Source organism: Oryzias latipes, chromosome 2 (assembly GCF_053564925.1).
Source record: "Oryzias latipes strain Hd-rR chromosome 2, Olatipes_Hd-rR_3.1".
NCBI lineage: Eukaryota > Metazoa > Chordata > Actinopteri > Beloniformes > Adrianichthyidae > Oryzias > Oryzias latipes.
In genome coordinates this window covers 36,507,909-36,525,590 of record NC_136238.1, presented here as the reverse complement: position 1 = coordinate 36,525,590, position 17,682 = coordinate 36,507,909, and the positions used below count along the sequence as shown (strand labels likewise).

Below are 17,682 nucleotides of genomic sequence, written 5' to 3'. Positions count from 1 at the left end.
ATCCCATCTAAACCTCTTTGATGTCTCCATGTCTCCAATTCCAGACATTCAGACAGATTCTATTTCCAAAACTACATTTCAAGCTAAAACCCAAAGACAGGGTCCTGCTCATGGATCTGCAGACAGAAAAGATTCAAACCTGAACACATCAGTGAAAAACTGCTTAGTGTTAGAATGTCAGGGGGGGCGCGCGGTAGTAGCCGTTTTAGGCACAGGTAATACGAGCAATTGTCTGGTGCGCAAATCTAACGTGGGGGCGGCGGTGACAGCGGCTCAGTGCTTGGAAAAAACTCTGCGCCTCTATTGGGTTCCTATTCTCTGTTAAATCACAGTTTACAACCTGAAACAGTGAATTACCGTCCCCGCAGCCGCGTGCTCCCGTCTCCTGTCACACGCGGCTGCGTGTGTAAGAACGAAAGGGGAGGAGTTGTGTGGGCTCTCTCTGCCAGGTGGAATGGGTCACGCGGAGGAGAGCTGCAAGTGCTGTCTGTTTCCCAACACCAGGATCACCATGTGCCTTTAGATTCCTCAGCTCATGCTAATAATGTCATTCTTTATTAACTATTGTAGACATTTTTAAGACGCGTCTTTATTTTCCATAAATGTATTCTTTGTCTGTCTGTAGTTTAAGTATTTGACATAAAGACAGCAGGTAATGCAGGAAAACAGCTGCACTTTATGAGATCAAAAATAAACAATCATTTATTTCTTCAGACTAAAAGCATTAAATATATTGGTCCTGCTGTGTTAATGTTTCAGATCAATTTACATTTAATATTATTTATTGATTGAATTATTTTTCTCAGCATCAAATGGTTCAGTTGGTCAAAATGTTTCTAGTTTAAATAAGGACTTTAATACAGGCACTTTAAGCTTCTTTTCTGCTTTAGACTAGAACAGGGTTTCTGTGTGAAAAAATAAAGTTAATATGATTTGAAATTTGAAAGTGGATTAATTTTGCTTTTTTCTTTTGTTAATGTTAAAAGATACAATTTTAAGTACCGTATACTTACACAATTTTTATAGATACTAACCTAATATATTTACACACGAGTGGGGGGGGGGGCATTTCCTTTTTCCTAGGGGGGGCCTGGCAAAAAATAATTGAGAAGCACTGGTTTACACCAACAAGGTTTATTTTTTTTAACTTCAACAATCAAAAAACAAAAACAAAAGGCAAACCTCAAGTCTAGAGTCTCTAATTTAACACATAAACACCAGTAGGAACACTTTTCTGAGCAATCTAAAGAAATGTTGACCTCACACTTCTTAACACCACAATACATATCAGAGGTCGACAACCTGGGACACACAGAGGGAAAGACAGTGGAACGCTGGGGGGGGGGGTTTGACAAAAAGAAGCACTTGATCTGTCGTCTGTTTGTATTTTTAGAATTGGAAAAAAAAAACATTATTGAATTATCATTTCTTCTCGCAATGACTTTTTTCCCCCTATGGTGTCATAAGGGGTCCATTCAGTCAGTGTTGTTACTACCCACCTATATAAATGCTGCCACTGCTTTTCAATAAAACTTTAACATTTTACACAACTTACATTACTTGTGTAATGTACGACAGCAGCTACTTCCCGTTCCAAATAGCTGCTGTCGCCAAACTCCAATTAGAGAGTGATGAAAGTCTTCCGGGAATTCCCGGAAATCCGGGTTTTTGAGCAAACCGATCATTTCTTCCGGGAAATAAAGACCTGATCTCTACGGACAAATCACTTTCCGGATGAAAAAAATGTCTGAAATTGGCGAATTTTCGCTTTTTTTTTCTATATTTTTCCGTGGATCGCTTTCTCTATGGGCCCGGCTGTCTTGTCTTCCCGGTCGAATTGACCAATGACGGGACGTTTTAGTTGCTGGATGTGTCGACGGCTCTGATTGGCTCTGTCTGTACCACTTGGTCAGCGGACCCACGCTAAACTCTCACAAACAAATCTGAAGAGTTTGTGATTAAATTTGTGTTAAAATAATGGCGGGCATCTTCATTATTGAGCGTGGTCACGACCTCAATTGTGAGATGAAGATAAAAACAAATTTAAGTGGTCTTGGCTGGAGGAAAAAGACAAATGTGGCTATTTCTTTTCAACGTACGTTAGCAAAACAAATTGTTGTTGTTCAGAATTTCACTCTCCGTTCTAATACAATTAGTTACGGTGGAAATTATGCAGAGATTAAGTAAGGGTAATCTAATGGCTTACGAAGTGTGTGTTATTATTACTTTTTTATTGAATGTTAAGGACAACTCCAATTTCCTGTTCTCCTTCAGTCTCGCTGCAGATTCGTCTTCATCTCTCAGACGCACATATCAGGTTGTGATGATATTTGTCTCGGTTTCCTTCCCACAGATGTTTACGCAACCTCGATTATCTCTAGGCCCTTCCCCCTCCACGCATTTTAGCCACTTACAGTGGCTTTCCCTATTCTTCTCACATGCATTGGCCGCCTCACAGACAGGCATCATGCGAGAGTGTACGTGCTCGTGTTTCATGAATATGTGCGCGATTGTGTGTCTGCCTGCATGCGTGTGCGCTCGCGTCTCATTGATTATTTCATTGATCATTGACGTGCCCCTTCCAAGTTTAATGTATAAAAAATTACGAAGGGTGGGGGAGGCAAATTTACTGGTCGCACATGTGCGACTGGAAGTAAAATTCAGTCGCACACTCTCAAATTTTGGTCGCAAAATGCGACCATTTGGTCGCAGTCTGGAGCCCTGCCCCTTGTAGATTTTCTTGATCTGACTGCAGAATAACCGACCACATTGATCAAAACTAAAACATTTGAATACATTTCTTTATCTAATTTATTTGTATTTATGCTTAATTACCATGATTTAGTTCAGTTTTGCTCAAAAAAATATCATTGACATTAATTATAATTATAAGTATTTGGTGGTTTGGACCCACACTCCCTTAAAAAAGAATGTTTACAATATTTAATTTTGTTTGTATGTTTGTTTTGATATTTCCCAGATTACTAAGTATTGGTGTTAAAGAATTGATGTATTATGTTATAGAAAGATAGTTTAAAGTAGATCCCATATTTTGATGTAATTATAGTTTGAGAAAACAGTATTTTTAAAGCAGAAATCGTTCAAATAAATGAGGTATTTTCATAGAATATCATAGTTACTGGTGTGCTTTTTGCCATTTGGGGCTTTGATGTTACACTATTTTAGTAATTGTATGTTTTGCAGCTTTAAGGAAAAGCTTAGATTTTAGGGTTGGTGTTACTTTTAGCAATTATCTAAATTCTTTATTAGGACTAACAAGTCCTTAATGGCAAGTCAAACTAGGGGTTTGAATGACAAATCATGATGCTCCAATTAGTCTTAGTTTGTTGATTAAGAAGTGAAAAACTAACCGCCAGAATGTACCAGAATGCATCTAACACCATGTATTTTTCAAAAATTTCGCTCCGCACACGCCATATCGGTCAAAGAAAAATTCAGCGATTTTTTTTTTTTTTTTTTTTTTTTTTTTTTTTTTTACTTTGCCTGACATTCATCACTGAATAGACCTCTATAGAAAAATAGTCATTCTAAATAGACGGAATTACCATTCTTGCTGTCAAACATTTTTCCTAATATCTTGTTGATTATCTAAGTTTTCTTCATAATATTTTTTTATTGCCAGTTATTCAAGTTGTAAACTGACCAATTAGATGCCTCAGTAAAAGATGTGGTGCCCGCTGGCCCCACCTCGAATGTTTGATGGACAGCTTCTTCCGAGCAGCTTTCAGTTATGGGGGGCGTGGACATTGAACTAGCTTATCATGATCAGCAACTGGTTGTTCTAAAAACGTGACTCAGACCGCCTGACTAATCTCTGTTGCCTGGCTCAAAATGGCGATTAGATTTGTTGTTGTTATTAGCTGCGTTTTGAAGGAATATAAAGCGGGGAAAATGAGTATTGAACACGTCAATATTTCTCTCAAAAAACATATTTCTAATCGAGCTATTGACACGAAATTTTCACCAGATGTCGGCATCAACCCAAGTAATGCACACATAGAAAGAAATCCAAACATGTCCATAAATGAAATTATGTGTAATAAAGTGAAATGGCACAGGGAATAAGTATTGAACACATGAAGAAAAGGAGGGGTAAAAAGGTCTGGCAAGCCAAGAAAGCAGCTGGAGTTTGTCAGTATTCAGAAGGTTAACCTGCCCCCTATTAGTGCAAAGTCAGTCTCACTGAAGTTTAGTTTTATTAGTGTGTGCTGTTTCCATCCTTTGAACTTTGAAAAAGCTTCCTTAAGTTGCATATGTGAGAAGGTTTTGACTGCAGCTCCAAGTTCATCCCCCTTCAGGGGAAGGAGAGACTTTGATTTTCTAATGCCATTTGGAAGACTGGGCATTCATTCTGTCAGGGACCATATATCAACCATCCGCTCTCCTGTGAAGAACAAAGCTTTATGACCGACTGCCTGCGGTGAAAGTTCCTGCCACATGTGGTGGACCCCATGGGGATTCCGTACCGTGTCCATCTGTGAAATGGCTCCCTGGAAACCAGATGCTGTGATTCCAAGTATGGACTGAAGGAAGTAGGCGGGCTCCTCTGTCAGCCAATCCGAGCGGCCAGAGGCAGAGATTCGGCCGCCATCATGCTTCCGGGGTAGGAGATTCTGAACACATGTTTAAAAGTCTGCACTCAAGGAAGTTCCTTTGTTCCCAGACAGCCTCGTGTAATTCGGATTGTAATTTCTTACGTTTTGCAGGTTTTGGATTTGGGAACCCAGATTATCTGTTTTATTTTGTTTTAGAGCTCTTTGTTAGGGACAATAAAAACTCTTAATGTTATTCCGTTCGCATTTTCTGGTCTTTCTCCCGACTTTAAGAACACACATGGAAGAAATCTCAAAGCAACAGATTTCATTTTCCTACATTCTACACGGACAAAATTAATTGGAAGAAAAACACGTCATGTAAACTAGGGCTGGGAATCACTGGGTACCTCACGATACGATACGATTTGCGATACATTGCTCACGATAACGATACTATCACGATATGGCGATATTGTGATAGTCAATAGAGCTCGTTTCTAACAACTACAACTCACGATATATCAAACTTTAAGAGAGAAGAACTCGAAAAACTATTTTTTGGAAAATATTTACCCATTTATTTTTTAAACACCATGATAATAAACAACTTGTGTCCTATTTGGTGTAATGAATAACCGACTTTAGTGTAACATTGCTGAAATCAGTAATACTCTGTCTTTGACAAACAATGACAATTTTCATTTGGAAATATCTGTAAAATTTGGTTTAAACAATAGTGAACATGAACAGCCGCCATTATTTAGTACAAAATTGCTGTAAACGGGATTTAAAAAATGAATAAGTCAAATAGCTGCCAGACACATTGTTATTAAATTTTGAAAAACAAAACCATAGCCATTGCTTAATTAAAAAAAAAAGATGTGAATCAGAAATTAATTCTGTGATACCTCTTAAAATGACACAATTTAGTGCAAATGTGCTGCAAAAAAATAAAATTCGCCCAGAAAAATAAAATCAAGTAGCTATGAACTTTTCTTTAAGTTATTTAAGACATAAACTGCTTTCAAAATAAATGACCAGGGATAAAATACATGAAGAACTTAAAGTGCATCCAAAAGTAAACATCTTTGTGAACAACAAGTTTGGGGAAAAGCTGCACGCGATGTATGTTTAAATGTTTATGTTTTTCTGGAACCACAGGCTTTATAGCGTCAAGACGCCGCTCATCTACCGCTGCTTTTTGGAGAAAGGGGGGTCTATGGGCAGGAATTCCACTCTTTCTGCTGTTTCCACCTTAATCGTAACTTTGGTATGGCCGTACAGTGCAGGGATCCTTTTTTAAGTATTTCTGAGAGGGAATGTCAAATCGTGGCTCTACTGCATTCAATAAACACCAAAATCCCTCGTTCTCCACTGCGCTGCAGGGACGGAAACCGTTTCCGTTCGTAGTTGCCAATGCTCTCGCAGAAGACGGCGGTACCTCCATCTGGGAAAAATAGTATCCGCGCCGGGCTGTGTCGGCTTCGGGCCAGCAACAACCACGGCTTTCTCACACAACTCTGGGTGATGCAGCTTCAATGCTGCCGGCGCATCTTTTAAGTTGCTGCTCTTGCCTCTTGTTTTTCCCTACCGCCATCTTTGTTTGAATGTGTGTGCTTCTTCGTCCGCCCGCAACAGCCAATCACGCAACGAGCGCCCCCTATCGACCCTCCGAAGAATTGTCTTACCAAAGGATGGTTAATATAAGGTTTTACAGGGTCTTTAAATGTAAATAAAAGGTGGATACTTGACGAAGACGTCTCGAGAATCAATCGTGGGACTAAATATCGCGATATATCACCATATCGATATTTTGGCACACCCCTATTGTAAACACGCAGTTTAGAATATTCTGCCCAGATCAGACTCGTTCGGATCAAAATTTCTTTCCGATGGAGATAGGTGGGTTATGCCGATGGTTGATCTGATCGCGTTGCATGTAAACAGTTCATTGCGATCCTGTGTCTGCTCTGGTTTACGTCATGCATAGATGGTGCGGTGCTCCCGCTTTGGAGCACATAGAGGACCGACCGGCTGCTCCGCGCCACCGAACTGTGTCTCTGAGCAGAGCAGCCGGAGTGATAGCTCTGTGTTTGTGGACAGGCTGCTGTTATTCCCACATATTTACGTGAAGCCAAGATGCAGATTGCAGTATTTCCTGCATGGATTTTATGTTTTTTAAACAAGGCTAATGTCGTTAGCGCATGTTACCCCACTCATAACCCTGACTTCTTCCGACTCTGTTCCACCACAAAAAAAGTACTGACCACACGGATTAAAATAAAATGATCTAACAGGTGCTTCATAATAACCATAACAATAATAAAGGATGTTTAGAAGATCATCTTGTATGTTACCGAGCTGCCAGCTATCTACTGTGTGGCTGTTTGTTTACACCGGGACTCATTTTCGCCTCCGGTATTTTCAACACTACTGCACATGCCCAAATGATTTATTGACCTAAAGTGTGACCATTTGTTTTAATCAGAAAAAGTTTTTCTGGGCCCATGAACACGGTTGAATCTAAATCCGACCATTGATCCGATCAAGATACTTTGCATATGTAGCTGCGGCTATTGACAAAAAAGATTATATCAGAACATTACATTGTTAGCTACAGTATCTTTTACAGCTATTAAAAATTTTGGAACAATCGTGATCCATATTTGAAAAAATAAAGTTAATTAATAGACATACAGTAATCTTTGTTGTAGTAGGACAACAGGGTCATGATTAGTCAGTACAGAAAGTTTGGTGAAAATAGCTTCAGTATATTCAGAGCTATTGAGCGTCTTGATTATGAGTCATTTCTCTATTAAAATTTGATAAAGTATATACAATGAAATAAATATTGACCTTTTTCACAAAATATTGATTGTAGCATGAATATGCTGACGAGTCTTCATTACCATATAAATGTAGAAATTCATTTGTTTTAGAGAGATGATTGAATTTTACAGAATGGTCTTTCCTCAGATATTGCACTTTGTTGACAACGGTCTCTTGGCAGCCGTCTCGCTGCCGTGTCTCCGTTTACACCTCAATGTCTCATTAAAAGTCAGGGGAAAAAAACATCTTTTTTTTTCTTTTGAAATGTGTTTGTAGTTCACTCAGTTGTAGTGTGCTGTGATTTACAGCAGCAGATTCAAGCAGTTGAAATCACTTTTTTGAGGTTGTAACTCTAATGAACACATGCAGATGGTTATTTGTCAGTTGTGATTTTATTTGTCAAACTTTACAGCAAAAGATTTTTACATTCTGTTTTACGTTTTTAAGTTCTCACATCAAATCTTGAAGCTCGTCCATTTTGATACATTTTTACCGTCTGTGCTGCCAGCATCACCTCCAGGCTAACACGCACACATAAACACACCCACCAACACATCACAGGCAAGTTTCTGACCCCGATTGATGGGGCCCCAGACCTTGGTCCTGGAGGTTATTTCTATTTAAAATTATATTGGTACTTAACAATACATAAAGTAACCATAACATATAAAAGGGCCTCTTCTTGTGTTTTCTGCAGCCTTCCCCCAGTGTTTGATGACTAAAGAGGAAGATCTCTGCATCCAGCAGAGGAACTTCAGAGTGGAACAGGAGGAACCAGAACCTCCGCAGATGAAAGAGGAACCATGGGAGCTCTGCATCAGTCAGGATGAAGATCAGATTGATCTAAAGCAGGAGACTGATACCTTGATGGAGATTCCTACTTATGAGGAAGATGAGAACAGTGAAGCAGATCCAAACAATCAGCAGAGCTTTAATGTAACTGATAGTCAGGATGAAGAAGGAAACCAACAAAAAGAATCAACATCAACTACAGATGAAGAGACACAATCAACATCAACTACAGATGAAGAATCAACATCAACTACAGATGAAGAGACAGAATCAACATCAACTACAGATGAAGAGACAGACCCACAGAGCAGAGATCAGAGGAAGAGGAGGGACAGAAGACATGTCCAAAGTGTGGACAGCTCTCACATGTCAGCACGTCAGTGTGACTCTGATGTTAGAAAAAATCCCAAGAAAACAAATCTGGGTAAGAAATACAAACAATCTCCAAAAGAAGAGAGACTTTCCTCTATCAAGTCTGGTAAAAACTCAAGAATAATTACTAACCCGTCTGACTACATGGAAACTGGGTCTGATGAAAGATGTTATATCTGTAAAGAATGTGGTAAAAGCTTTTGTAACAAATCTCTGTTCAGAATTCACACAAGAATCCATGCAGAAGATGAGAGATTTTCTTGTGAAGAATGTGAGAAAAGTTTTAGTCACAGATCTAGTCTCAAAAGACACATGAGAACTCACACTGGAGAAAAGCCTTTTTCTTGTAAAGAATGTAAAAAAGGTTTCCGTGATGTTTTTAATCTCAAGATGCACATGAGAACTCACACAGGAGAAAAGCCTTTCTCTTGTAAAGAATGTAAAAAAAAATTTAGTCGTTTATCTAATCTTAAATCACACATGAGAATTCACAAAGGAGAAAGGCCTTTTTCTTGTAAAGAATGTAAAAAAAGTTTCCGTGATGTATCTTATCTCAAAAACCACATGAAAATTCACACTGGAGAAAAGCCTTTTTCTTGTAAAGAATGTAAAAAAAAATTTAGTCGTATATATCATCTCAAATCACACATGAGAACTCACACAGGAGAAAAGCCTTTTTCTTGTAAAAAATGTAAAAAAGGTTTCCGTGATGTTTCTAATCTCAAAATGCACATGAGAACTCATACAGGAGAGAAGCCTTTTTCTTGTGAAGAATGTAAAAAAAGCTTTAGTCAAATGTCTAATCTCAAAAAACACATGAGAATTCACACCGGAGAAAAGCCTTTTTCTTGTTAAGAATGTAAAAAAAGTTTTACTCTTTTATATAATCTCAAAACACACATGAGAACTCACACAGGAGAAAAGCCTTTTTCTTGTAAAGAATGTAAAAAACGTTTTAATGATTTATCTAATCTCAAAACACACATGAGAACTCACAAGACTTTCTCTTTACAAACAATATAATAAAGGAGTTAGTGTAAACTCTAAAGTCTAAACTTCTGATAAGAGGTCGACACCTCATACTCTGCACCACAGTCAAAGACTTTATTTTACAGGGGGGAAAAATCTGATGGCCTCCATACCATATTGATGAAGTAACTTCATTAGAGGGAGGCACAAGTGATTATTTAATGTGTAGAAATGAAGTTTTCTAATAATTTATTGTTATAATATGATAATCTTTCCAGGATTTTTTTTAGATTTTCATCTTCTCAACATCAAAAGCAAAAAAAGTAATGGATGAATAAATATCAATTTTTGTGCAATGATATTAGAGTTTTACCACTGACAAAATATGTACAACTTTTTCACAAAATGAATTGTTTTAGATGTACCTGCAAATAGAAATGAGTTGATTTTTTTTAGTCATTAGAGCTAATTTTTGAATGTCTTCATTATGGTTTAAATGTTTTTATACATCTTTAATTCTAACACTTTTAATGTGATCAGTGAACATTTAATATAAATTTAAACACAAAGTAGTGACTGCAGTATATACTTTGTTAGGTAAAGTAATAGGGGTGTAACGGTACATGTAGTTGTACCAAACCGTTTCGGTATGGCACTTTCGGTACTGTTTCGTTTTTTAAAATTATATTTATTCTTTTGTTTTTGTCCCCCGCAATGTAATAACTTTGCGCCAAGATGGAACTAATGTTAACCGCTAGTTTTTGCCGAGACGCCATTAGGTGACGGACAGTTGGCATGTCAACTATAGCACTGTGGCTAATGCAGACGCGAGACCAGAACTTGAGGTCCCACCCATCTCCTTACGCTCTCCTGTGTGGGAACACTTGATTTGTGTTGAGCATCCATGAAGGGAAAGACAGTTGGATAAGTCGAACATCGTGTGCCGACATTGTTTCGCGAAGATCGCGCATGCCGCTGTAAAACATCTAATCTGCTAACGCACTTAAAACGGCATCACCGGATTGTCTGTAATTAGTAATGACTGAACTGTTTGGCAAAGTCTTTCAGATGCCGGTGGAAAATGAGTCTGCTGTTTTGGAGGAGATGAAGGTAAAGGTTACCAAATACAGAGCAACAGGATGCATCCCTCTTGATGCTAACCCTCTTGAATTGGGAAGAACCAATGAGACCAGCTATAAGCATATTGCAAAATTGGCAGAGAGGTATCTCTCCATTTCTGCAACCTCTGTCCTGAGTGAGAGAGTTTTTTTCTAATGCTGGGGACATCGTTACCGCTAAAAGATCTCCCCTTGTTCCTGGATATATTTACAAACTAATCTGAAAACTGAATACTAAACTGAAACTTAACTCAGCAAAATCAAAAATAGAAAAAAAGTGAGATAACACACAATGCATGCGAAAAAGTGGTCAGCAAAATCAAAGATAGGACAAAAGCGAGATTTGAGAGATAACGCCTGCGAAAACATGCATTTTGCAAACGCAAAAAAAAAGCGTTTTTGAAAGCAAAAAAAAGTAAAGCAGAATAAAAAATTATTAAAAGGCAAATATTTAATATTTTCACTTGCAACTTGTAAAGTTTTGTGTGCAATGTGGTGGCAGAAATATCAATCCATATTTCTCAAGGTTTTTTCCATCTGCGACGACACGGTGAGATGAGAGGACATCAGTGTGCTTCTGGAACACATACAGAAATAGGAACTTGGCACGAATCGACACTAAAGGAGGATTCTAAAGATTTTCAAACAGAGTTGTGTTTAAAGAGATATCCTGGTGAGTTGAAGATTGTTTTTCAGTTTTTTTAATAAGCTAACCACAAGTTGGACGAGTTAGCAAGCTAACGAGCTAGCATGCTAGCGCATGATGAAGCCAAGAGGAGAGAGGTTGCTTATATGTTTCTGTAATTACTTCAACTTGTTTCTGCATTTACTTTAAAGAAAAATTCAATTTGAAATGTATGATTTCCTTGTTAATATTGAGAACGTGCTAGATATTTTTTTTTATGTTGATGCAAGTATAAAAGCTGGAGCTGGCTAACTGCCCGACACGTGTCGTGTGTGTGGCTGTTTTTTCTTCCCCGACTGCTTCAAGGAGTGGACTGATGCATGTAGCGTTATTTGGAACACTGGAGTTAAATGTTAAAAAAATACTAGTGCGTCTTTGTAATAATTTACTCACTTTAACTTAGATAAACAGTGCAGTAATGAAAAAATATATCAAATGGCCTTCTCACTGCAAATAACAAGAACAGTGGAAATAAAAATGCACAATGTTGTATTTTTTATTTTTGAGGTGAAATATGATCTTTCAGCCTATTGATATATGATCATTGTGTTTTACAGTGCTGATAGTCCTGTTCATTTTCTCTCCTTTTTTATTTGCAACGTCTAAGATGGCTGACTCACAATCTTTATAAATATAGCAGTGTAGTAAAAATGCACTTGGGAGCAATGCTGTGTTGCTCTGAAATGGAGAATAATGTTGGATTTTAAGTTTTCTAACCAAAATAAAGTCTAAAGCTTACTGACATAAATTCTGAAAAAAACACATGTGCTTTGACACAGGGGCTTTATCTTCAGTGTTTACATTCTTTTTGTTCCATTAACTATTCAAGAGTTGACACAATCCCAGCGGCTTCTTATGTGGAGAAAGCAGCTTCACACTGAGATGCAGCGCTGCACAGTAGGGACGTGATTACGTAATCACCTTGAATCAGCTGATTCTGCAGCGCAGAGAAGAGGCTTTGTTACGGTATATCAGGATGACCCAAATGCAGGACCAGACTCCAACGTTGAGGGAAGATCCAGAACTCTTTTCATAAAAAAACACCACATATGTTGGTTAAAACTCCACTAAAATAACCAGGGGGGTATTCCAGGAAGCATGTTTAAACTAGCCTGACTTTAAGCCTGAACTCTGGCTGAAATCTACTTGAACTTGTTACTCTGGGTATGTTGTTTCCAAAAGAACGGATATGAGTTGGCGCAATTACGCTCGACTTGGAAACCCTGGGTTGCACAGCAAGAACATAAAGACATTCTCAATGGATCACTGATTTCCGGAGTCATCATGGAAATGTGTGGTGAAAAAAAGAGAGAGAGCCATACTTCAGTGAGACGGAGTCTGAGATTTTAATGACGGCATATGAAGATTATAAACCCATCAAAAATTCTGATGGATTCTGATGGACTTCATCAAGATGACTCCTCCCACTTTGGTTTGTGTCAAATGTAGAAAAACTCAAAGAACCAAAATCAATCCAGTTTGGATCAATTCTGTCTTTCAGATCTTTGGAAAAACTGAAGGAATCTCTGCATCCCAGATTTCTTCTTGGGTTTTGGTTTCTGCAGGTTTTCAATCTCCTCTTTGATCTGATTGAATGTGTCCATCAAGGTCTTTGAAAGCATCATTTTCTCCTCCTCCTCCTTCTTCTTGAGGGTCTCTGTGAGTGAGGAGATCTCCCCCAAAAGGGAGGACTGTTCTTGCTGCCGTTCACTACTGCCGTTCTCCTTCCAGGTTCTTGTGGTTCTCCATCAGAGCTGGTCTCCATGGGACTGTTGCCTCCCTCTGTGGTGTCAGTCAGTCAGGAGGTGGGAGGGAGGGAGGGAGGGAGGGAGGAGTCTTTGTCCTTCTGGACATGTTCTTGGATTGGGAGCAGATCAGCTTGGAGTCCAGAGGACTCCTTCAGCTGTTGGGCTGAGAGTCTGGGAGCTTCAGCTGTCCTGCTTTTCTCTGCACTGACAGCAGCTTCCAGCTCTCTCTCTCTCTCTCTCTCTCTCTCTCTGTCTCTCTCTCTCTCTCTGTCTCTCTTTCTCTCTCTCTCTCTCTCTCTGCAGCAGTGTTGACTTGGTCTCAGCCACAGACTGCTGACATGTTAGCTGATGTTTCAGCTGAGTCAGCTCTTCTTTCCAAGCTGATGTTTCCTGCAGAGATTCCTGCAGGAGTTCCTCCTGCTCCTTCTTTCCCAGAGTTCCTGCAAGCAGACGGAGTCTTTGTGCTTTGGAGCTGCTTCTCTTGGATGAAGCGCTTGGTTAGCTCACTTTGATCTCTTTCATGTGGGACTTTGTCTTGAAGCGGATCAAACTGAAGGTGGGACTCCCAAAGCAAACGTTCTGGGATGTTTGCTTCAGCTCTGTGCTTCTGTTCTCTGGTTGCTTCTTTGCTTTGGTTGCAGAGACTTGGAGCTCTCTCTCTCTCCATGCAGATCAGCAGCTTCTTTGGAGGCAGAGGCAGCTGTGTGGGAAGTCTCTGCAGGTCCAGAATCTTCTGATGGATCAGCAGCTGCTGCAGGTTCCTCTGGGTGGAAACACATTTCTGACAAACAGAACATCTGTTTGTCTTTGTTTGGATGGAAAACTGAGGAAAAAAACTTCTTTGGAGAGAAATCTGCTTTGTTTCTTGTTGCTATGAGGTTGTTGAACAAATGTGGTCACTTTCACAGCTTCACTTCAAATGACTTCCAATAGACAGAAATCATACATTTTAATTTATTAAAATAAGTTCGTGAAACATTTTTAATGTTTTTTCTGTAATTTTAGGTCTGATGTCTTCATACATGATGACTAAAAGAACAAAAACCAAACCAAATCGGTCAGGGGCCTGTTTCAGAAAGGAGGTTCAACCAACTCTGAGGTTAAACCTGAACTCTGAGTTGGTCAATCGGGGGATTAACAACTCTGAGTTTTCTGTTTCAGAGAAGCTGATCTGAGTTAGATCAATCAATTCTGAGTGGACTGATTCGGAGGTGAGCGTGCGCACCGCGACTATAAGAAGCCATTATCAATGGAGCGCAGATATCACGAGTCACCATGGCAACCGTGAAAAACAAGAGGTCTGCGTATTTTTCGCCAGCTGAACTTGACGTGCTGCTGCAGAGTTACAGTGAATATGAGCAGATATTCCGGAAAAGCAACACCGCTGCATCTGCAAAACAGAGACAGTTAGCGTGGGAAAACATAGCTGCTCAAGTCAATGCCTAAGTTTGCATTTAAATCATTGTTATAAAATATTGGCTGTAATAACTTTTTAAATAGCGTAAGGAGTGAAATAAAAAATGGCGATATTTAGGTGTACTTTTGAAGTGTTATTCCTGGTGTAAATGCATGAAATGCTGCTTAGTGTACAGAACCAATCTGGGGGGGAAAATGCATTTAACGTTGATAATGTTTAGAGGACTTTTTTGTTCACCTTCCCCTCTTGCAAACGTTGGTCAGTTTAATATTAATTCATGCAATTGTGTTTTTAAAAGTGAACTTTTGTCTACTGTTGAACCTTTCGCTGCGCGAAGACTTCTCCTTTCTTTTCTCTCGTCTTTCCGACCGAGTTTAGAAGCGCAGGGGAGATTTCCTTCAGGGCCGAAGGGAATTCTCCTTCGGGGTTCACTTCCCGTTGGAAACCCTCAACCTCCAGAGCGGATTAAGAATGACTCCAAAACAGTTATTCTGGGAACGACACCTTCTCTTTATTTAACTAAGTGCTCCGTCCTCCGAACACACAATATATACCACGCACACACACACCCCCCCCATCTGCACCTGCACTTGCCCCTCCCCTTGTCACTCGTGGATCGCACCCCGCTCAGCACACACACTGCAACACTACCCTTGTATTGATCAAGTGGTATAGGTTTATATGGGATTAAGAAAGTAAGCAGTGCTAGCAAATTGTGTTTCCAAAAAGTAATTGTTACATTAATTTAATTCAATGTCCCTGATTTCATTTTCATGTAGATGCAATCCTGCAGGAATTAAAAGAACATGGCAGCAGCTAAAAATGAAGTATAAAAACATAATTCAATCAGGTCAAATTTGAGCATGTCATGGATGTAGGCTTTGTTGACAATATTTGACATATGAAACATCTACATAGCAAGACCTAATGTTGTTTTCATTGTATATATGTAATTGACTGCAACGAAAAAAGGTAACGCTCAAACAAAAACGTATGGGGAAATGACAAAATATTGAGTCTTCTCAAAATCCTCGTACGAGGTAAATATAATTCTCTACGAATTAATGCAGCCTCCCCGTCTATTGGGTCCTCCAAAAAAGGAAAAGCCATTCTTGTCACTTAGACCGTCTCTGTATGACAGAAATGTGGGCAATGAAGGTTAAAGCGAAAAATACGGCTTTGTCTTTAAAGATAAGATAAGATAAAGATACTTTATTGATCCCAGCTTGGGAAATTCAGTTGTTGCAGCGTCGGCGTTAGGCTCAAGATACAAACTTACACACAATAGATGACAGAGAACCAGAACAATCAATCGTTCTAAAAAGGGGAGGGGACCGGCAGAAACCTTGAGTTTAGGGAATAAAACCTGCTCCCTACCAGGTTAGGTTCACAGCATAAGTAACCATGGACACTGACTCCGAGTATAAGTTACCTCTCTTTCAGAAACGGGTTTGACTTACTCTGCTTTCTCTGGTTTAACAAACCTCCCATTCTGAAACAGAAAACCCAGGGTTTCCCTGATTTCAGGGTTAATGCACTCAGAGTTTATACTTAACCTCCTTTCTGAAACAGGCCCCAGGTCAGGCTGGAAACAGCCTGGAGATGTTGTTCATCCATCACAGGGTTTGGTCCAAAGCTCCAGTGCAGCCTCTCACCTCCTCCACCTTCCTCTTTGAGGCAGCAGAAGCTCCTCCTCTTCTTCAGCTGGATGATGCTGTCCTCCACCTGCAGCTGGACCTGGATGTTCTCACAGACCATGTGGCCTCATGGATCAGAAGGTTGAGGGTTCAAGTCCCTTCATGGTTTAAGTCAGACAGAAGAAGAGTTTGGTTTGGATCCTTTCTTGTCTTTCTGTTCTCATTGAGTCTCTTCTAGTTCCAGGTCTGGTTCAAATAGTGGAATCATCCAAAAGGATGAAAACAGTCCTCCAAGCAGACGTCAGATTGAAAAGCTCATCAAAGAACACATCCAACTAGCCAATCAGCAAAGCACTGACAAGCTGGACTTGTGCTCTCCTTCAGTGAAGAACCTCCTCCTGCTGCTCCTCCATCTTTAGCTCTGACTTTGGAAGTCTTAGCTCCTCCTCCTCACCATCACTGTGACTGTTGACGTCTTCCAACTCCTCCAGAAAGCTGTTTTCTGATGAAGCTCTAACATCTCCTCCCTGTTGCTGCTTTCAGTCCAAACTCACTCTGTTCATGTCAATTCACTCCAGAGAAAATCCTTTTTCTGGGAAGAATTTGCTCCAAGTTTTCCTCCAACTAAGAATCTGCAAACCCAGATGAGAACTCCCAGCAGGAAAAGAATTCATCTGCAGGAAACTAGAAAAAGGCCTTTTTGTGGGAGGAAACCATTCCAGATCTTTACAAACACCAAGGGCCTCATTTATAAACGTTGCGTACGCACAAAAGAAGGCGTACGCCACTCTCTACGCAATAGTTGAGATTTATAAAAAGCAAACTTGACGGGAAAATGTGCGGTCCTCCACGCAAGCTCTGACCCAGGCGTACGCACAAAAACGGGTGAAATGAGAAACGGCGACACCGTCGGCAGATGGAAGAAACACGTGACAGTGGAAATGACAATCCTGCCTCTCAGAAATGAACGCAAGACTTCACAAAGCAAGACTTACAATTAACAGCTACACAAAGACCCGTTTGATCGATCAGCAGTGAAACAAACAAATCAGATCAAACAAGAATTACAACATAAATTCAAATGAACACATATTTGCAAAAAGAAAAGCTATATATGTTCTACAATATTGGCATGTTGTGCAATTCATCCTCATAAATAATATAGTTAACAGAACGAAATAATGTACAAAACTGATATTCTCGTCAGTGTGTCCGTCTGGCGGAGCAGATAGGTGCGGACGGACGGACAGACGTACTAATTGTCCACTGGGGAAAGTTGTTTTCATTGTAAAACATTTCTTCATAAGCTACGGATTTATGGTATTCATGCATATGCCTTTAGTTTGTTTTATTTTTGACAAAACAATGTATGGCGTATGTCTCAACCATTCAGAAAGCAACAAGAAATTACATTTGCGCGGAACAATTTCCCATTTCCACGTGGATTATTACCGACATCTGTAGCTTGTCAGATGTAATTAAATGGAGGGAAATAAAATGCCCCATCACAATGCGTAATGACGCACAATGGCTGATCTTAGAAGATGTGGCAAATGGAA

The 17,682-nt window shown here is 39.6% G+C and overlaps 2 protein-coding genes across 3 annotated transcripts in view; one reads left to right on the top strand and one right to left on the bottom strand.

Moving 5' to 3' along the window:
- Positions 1-17,682, top strand: part of LOC144986863 (uncharacterized) — a 307,472-nt gene that overhangs the window by 6,818 nt on the left and 282,972 nt on the right. The window contains exon 3 of one of the 2 annotated variants that reach the window (XM_078935407.1): positions 8,083-8,553. In XM_078935407.1, coding sequence (XP_078791533.1) covers positions 8,083-8,553 — 471 coding nt within the window. Of the gene's footprint in view, positions 1-8,082; positions 9,978-17,682 lie in introns of those variants that run through there. The other variant, XM_078935409.1, reaches the window with a different exon arrangement.
- Positions 1-17,682, bottom strand: part of LOC144981344 (uncharacterized) — a 259,542-nt gene that overhangs the window by 100,143 nt on the left and 141,717 nt on the right. The window lies entirely within an intron of this gene.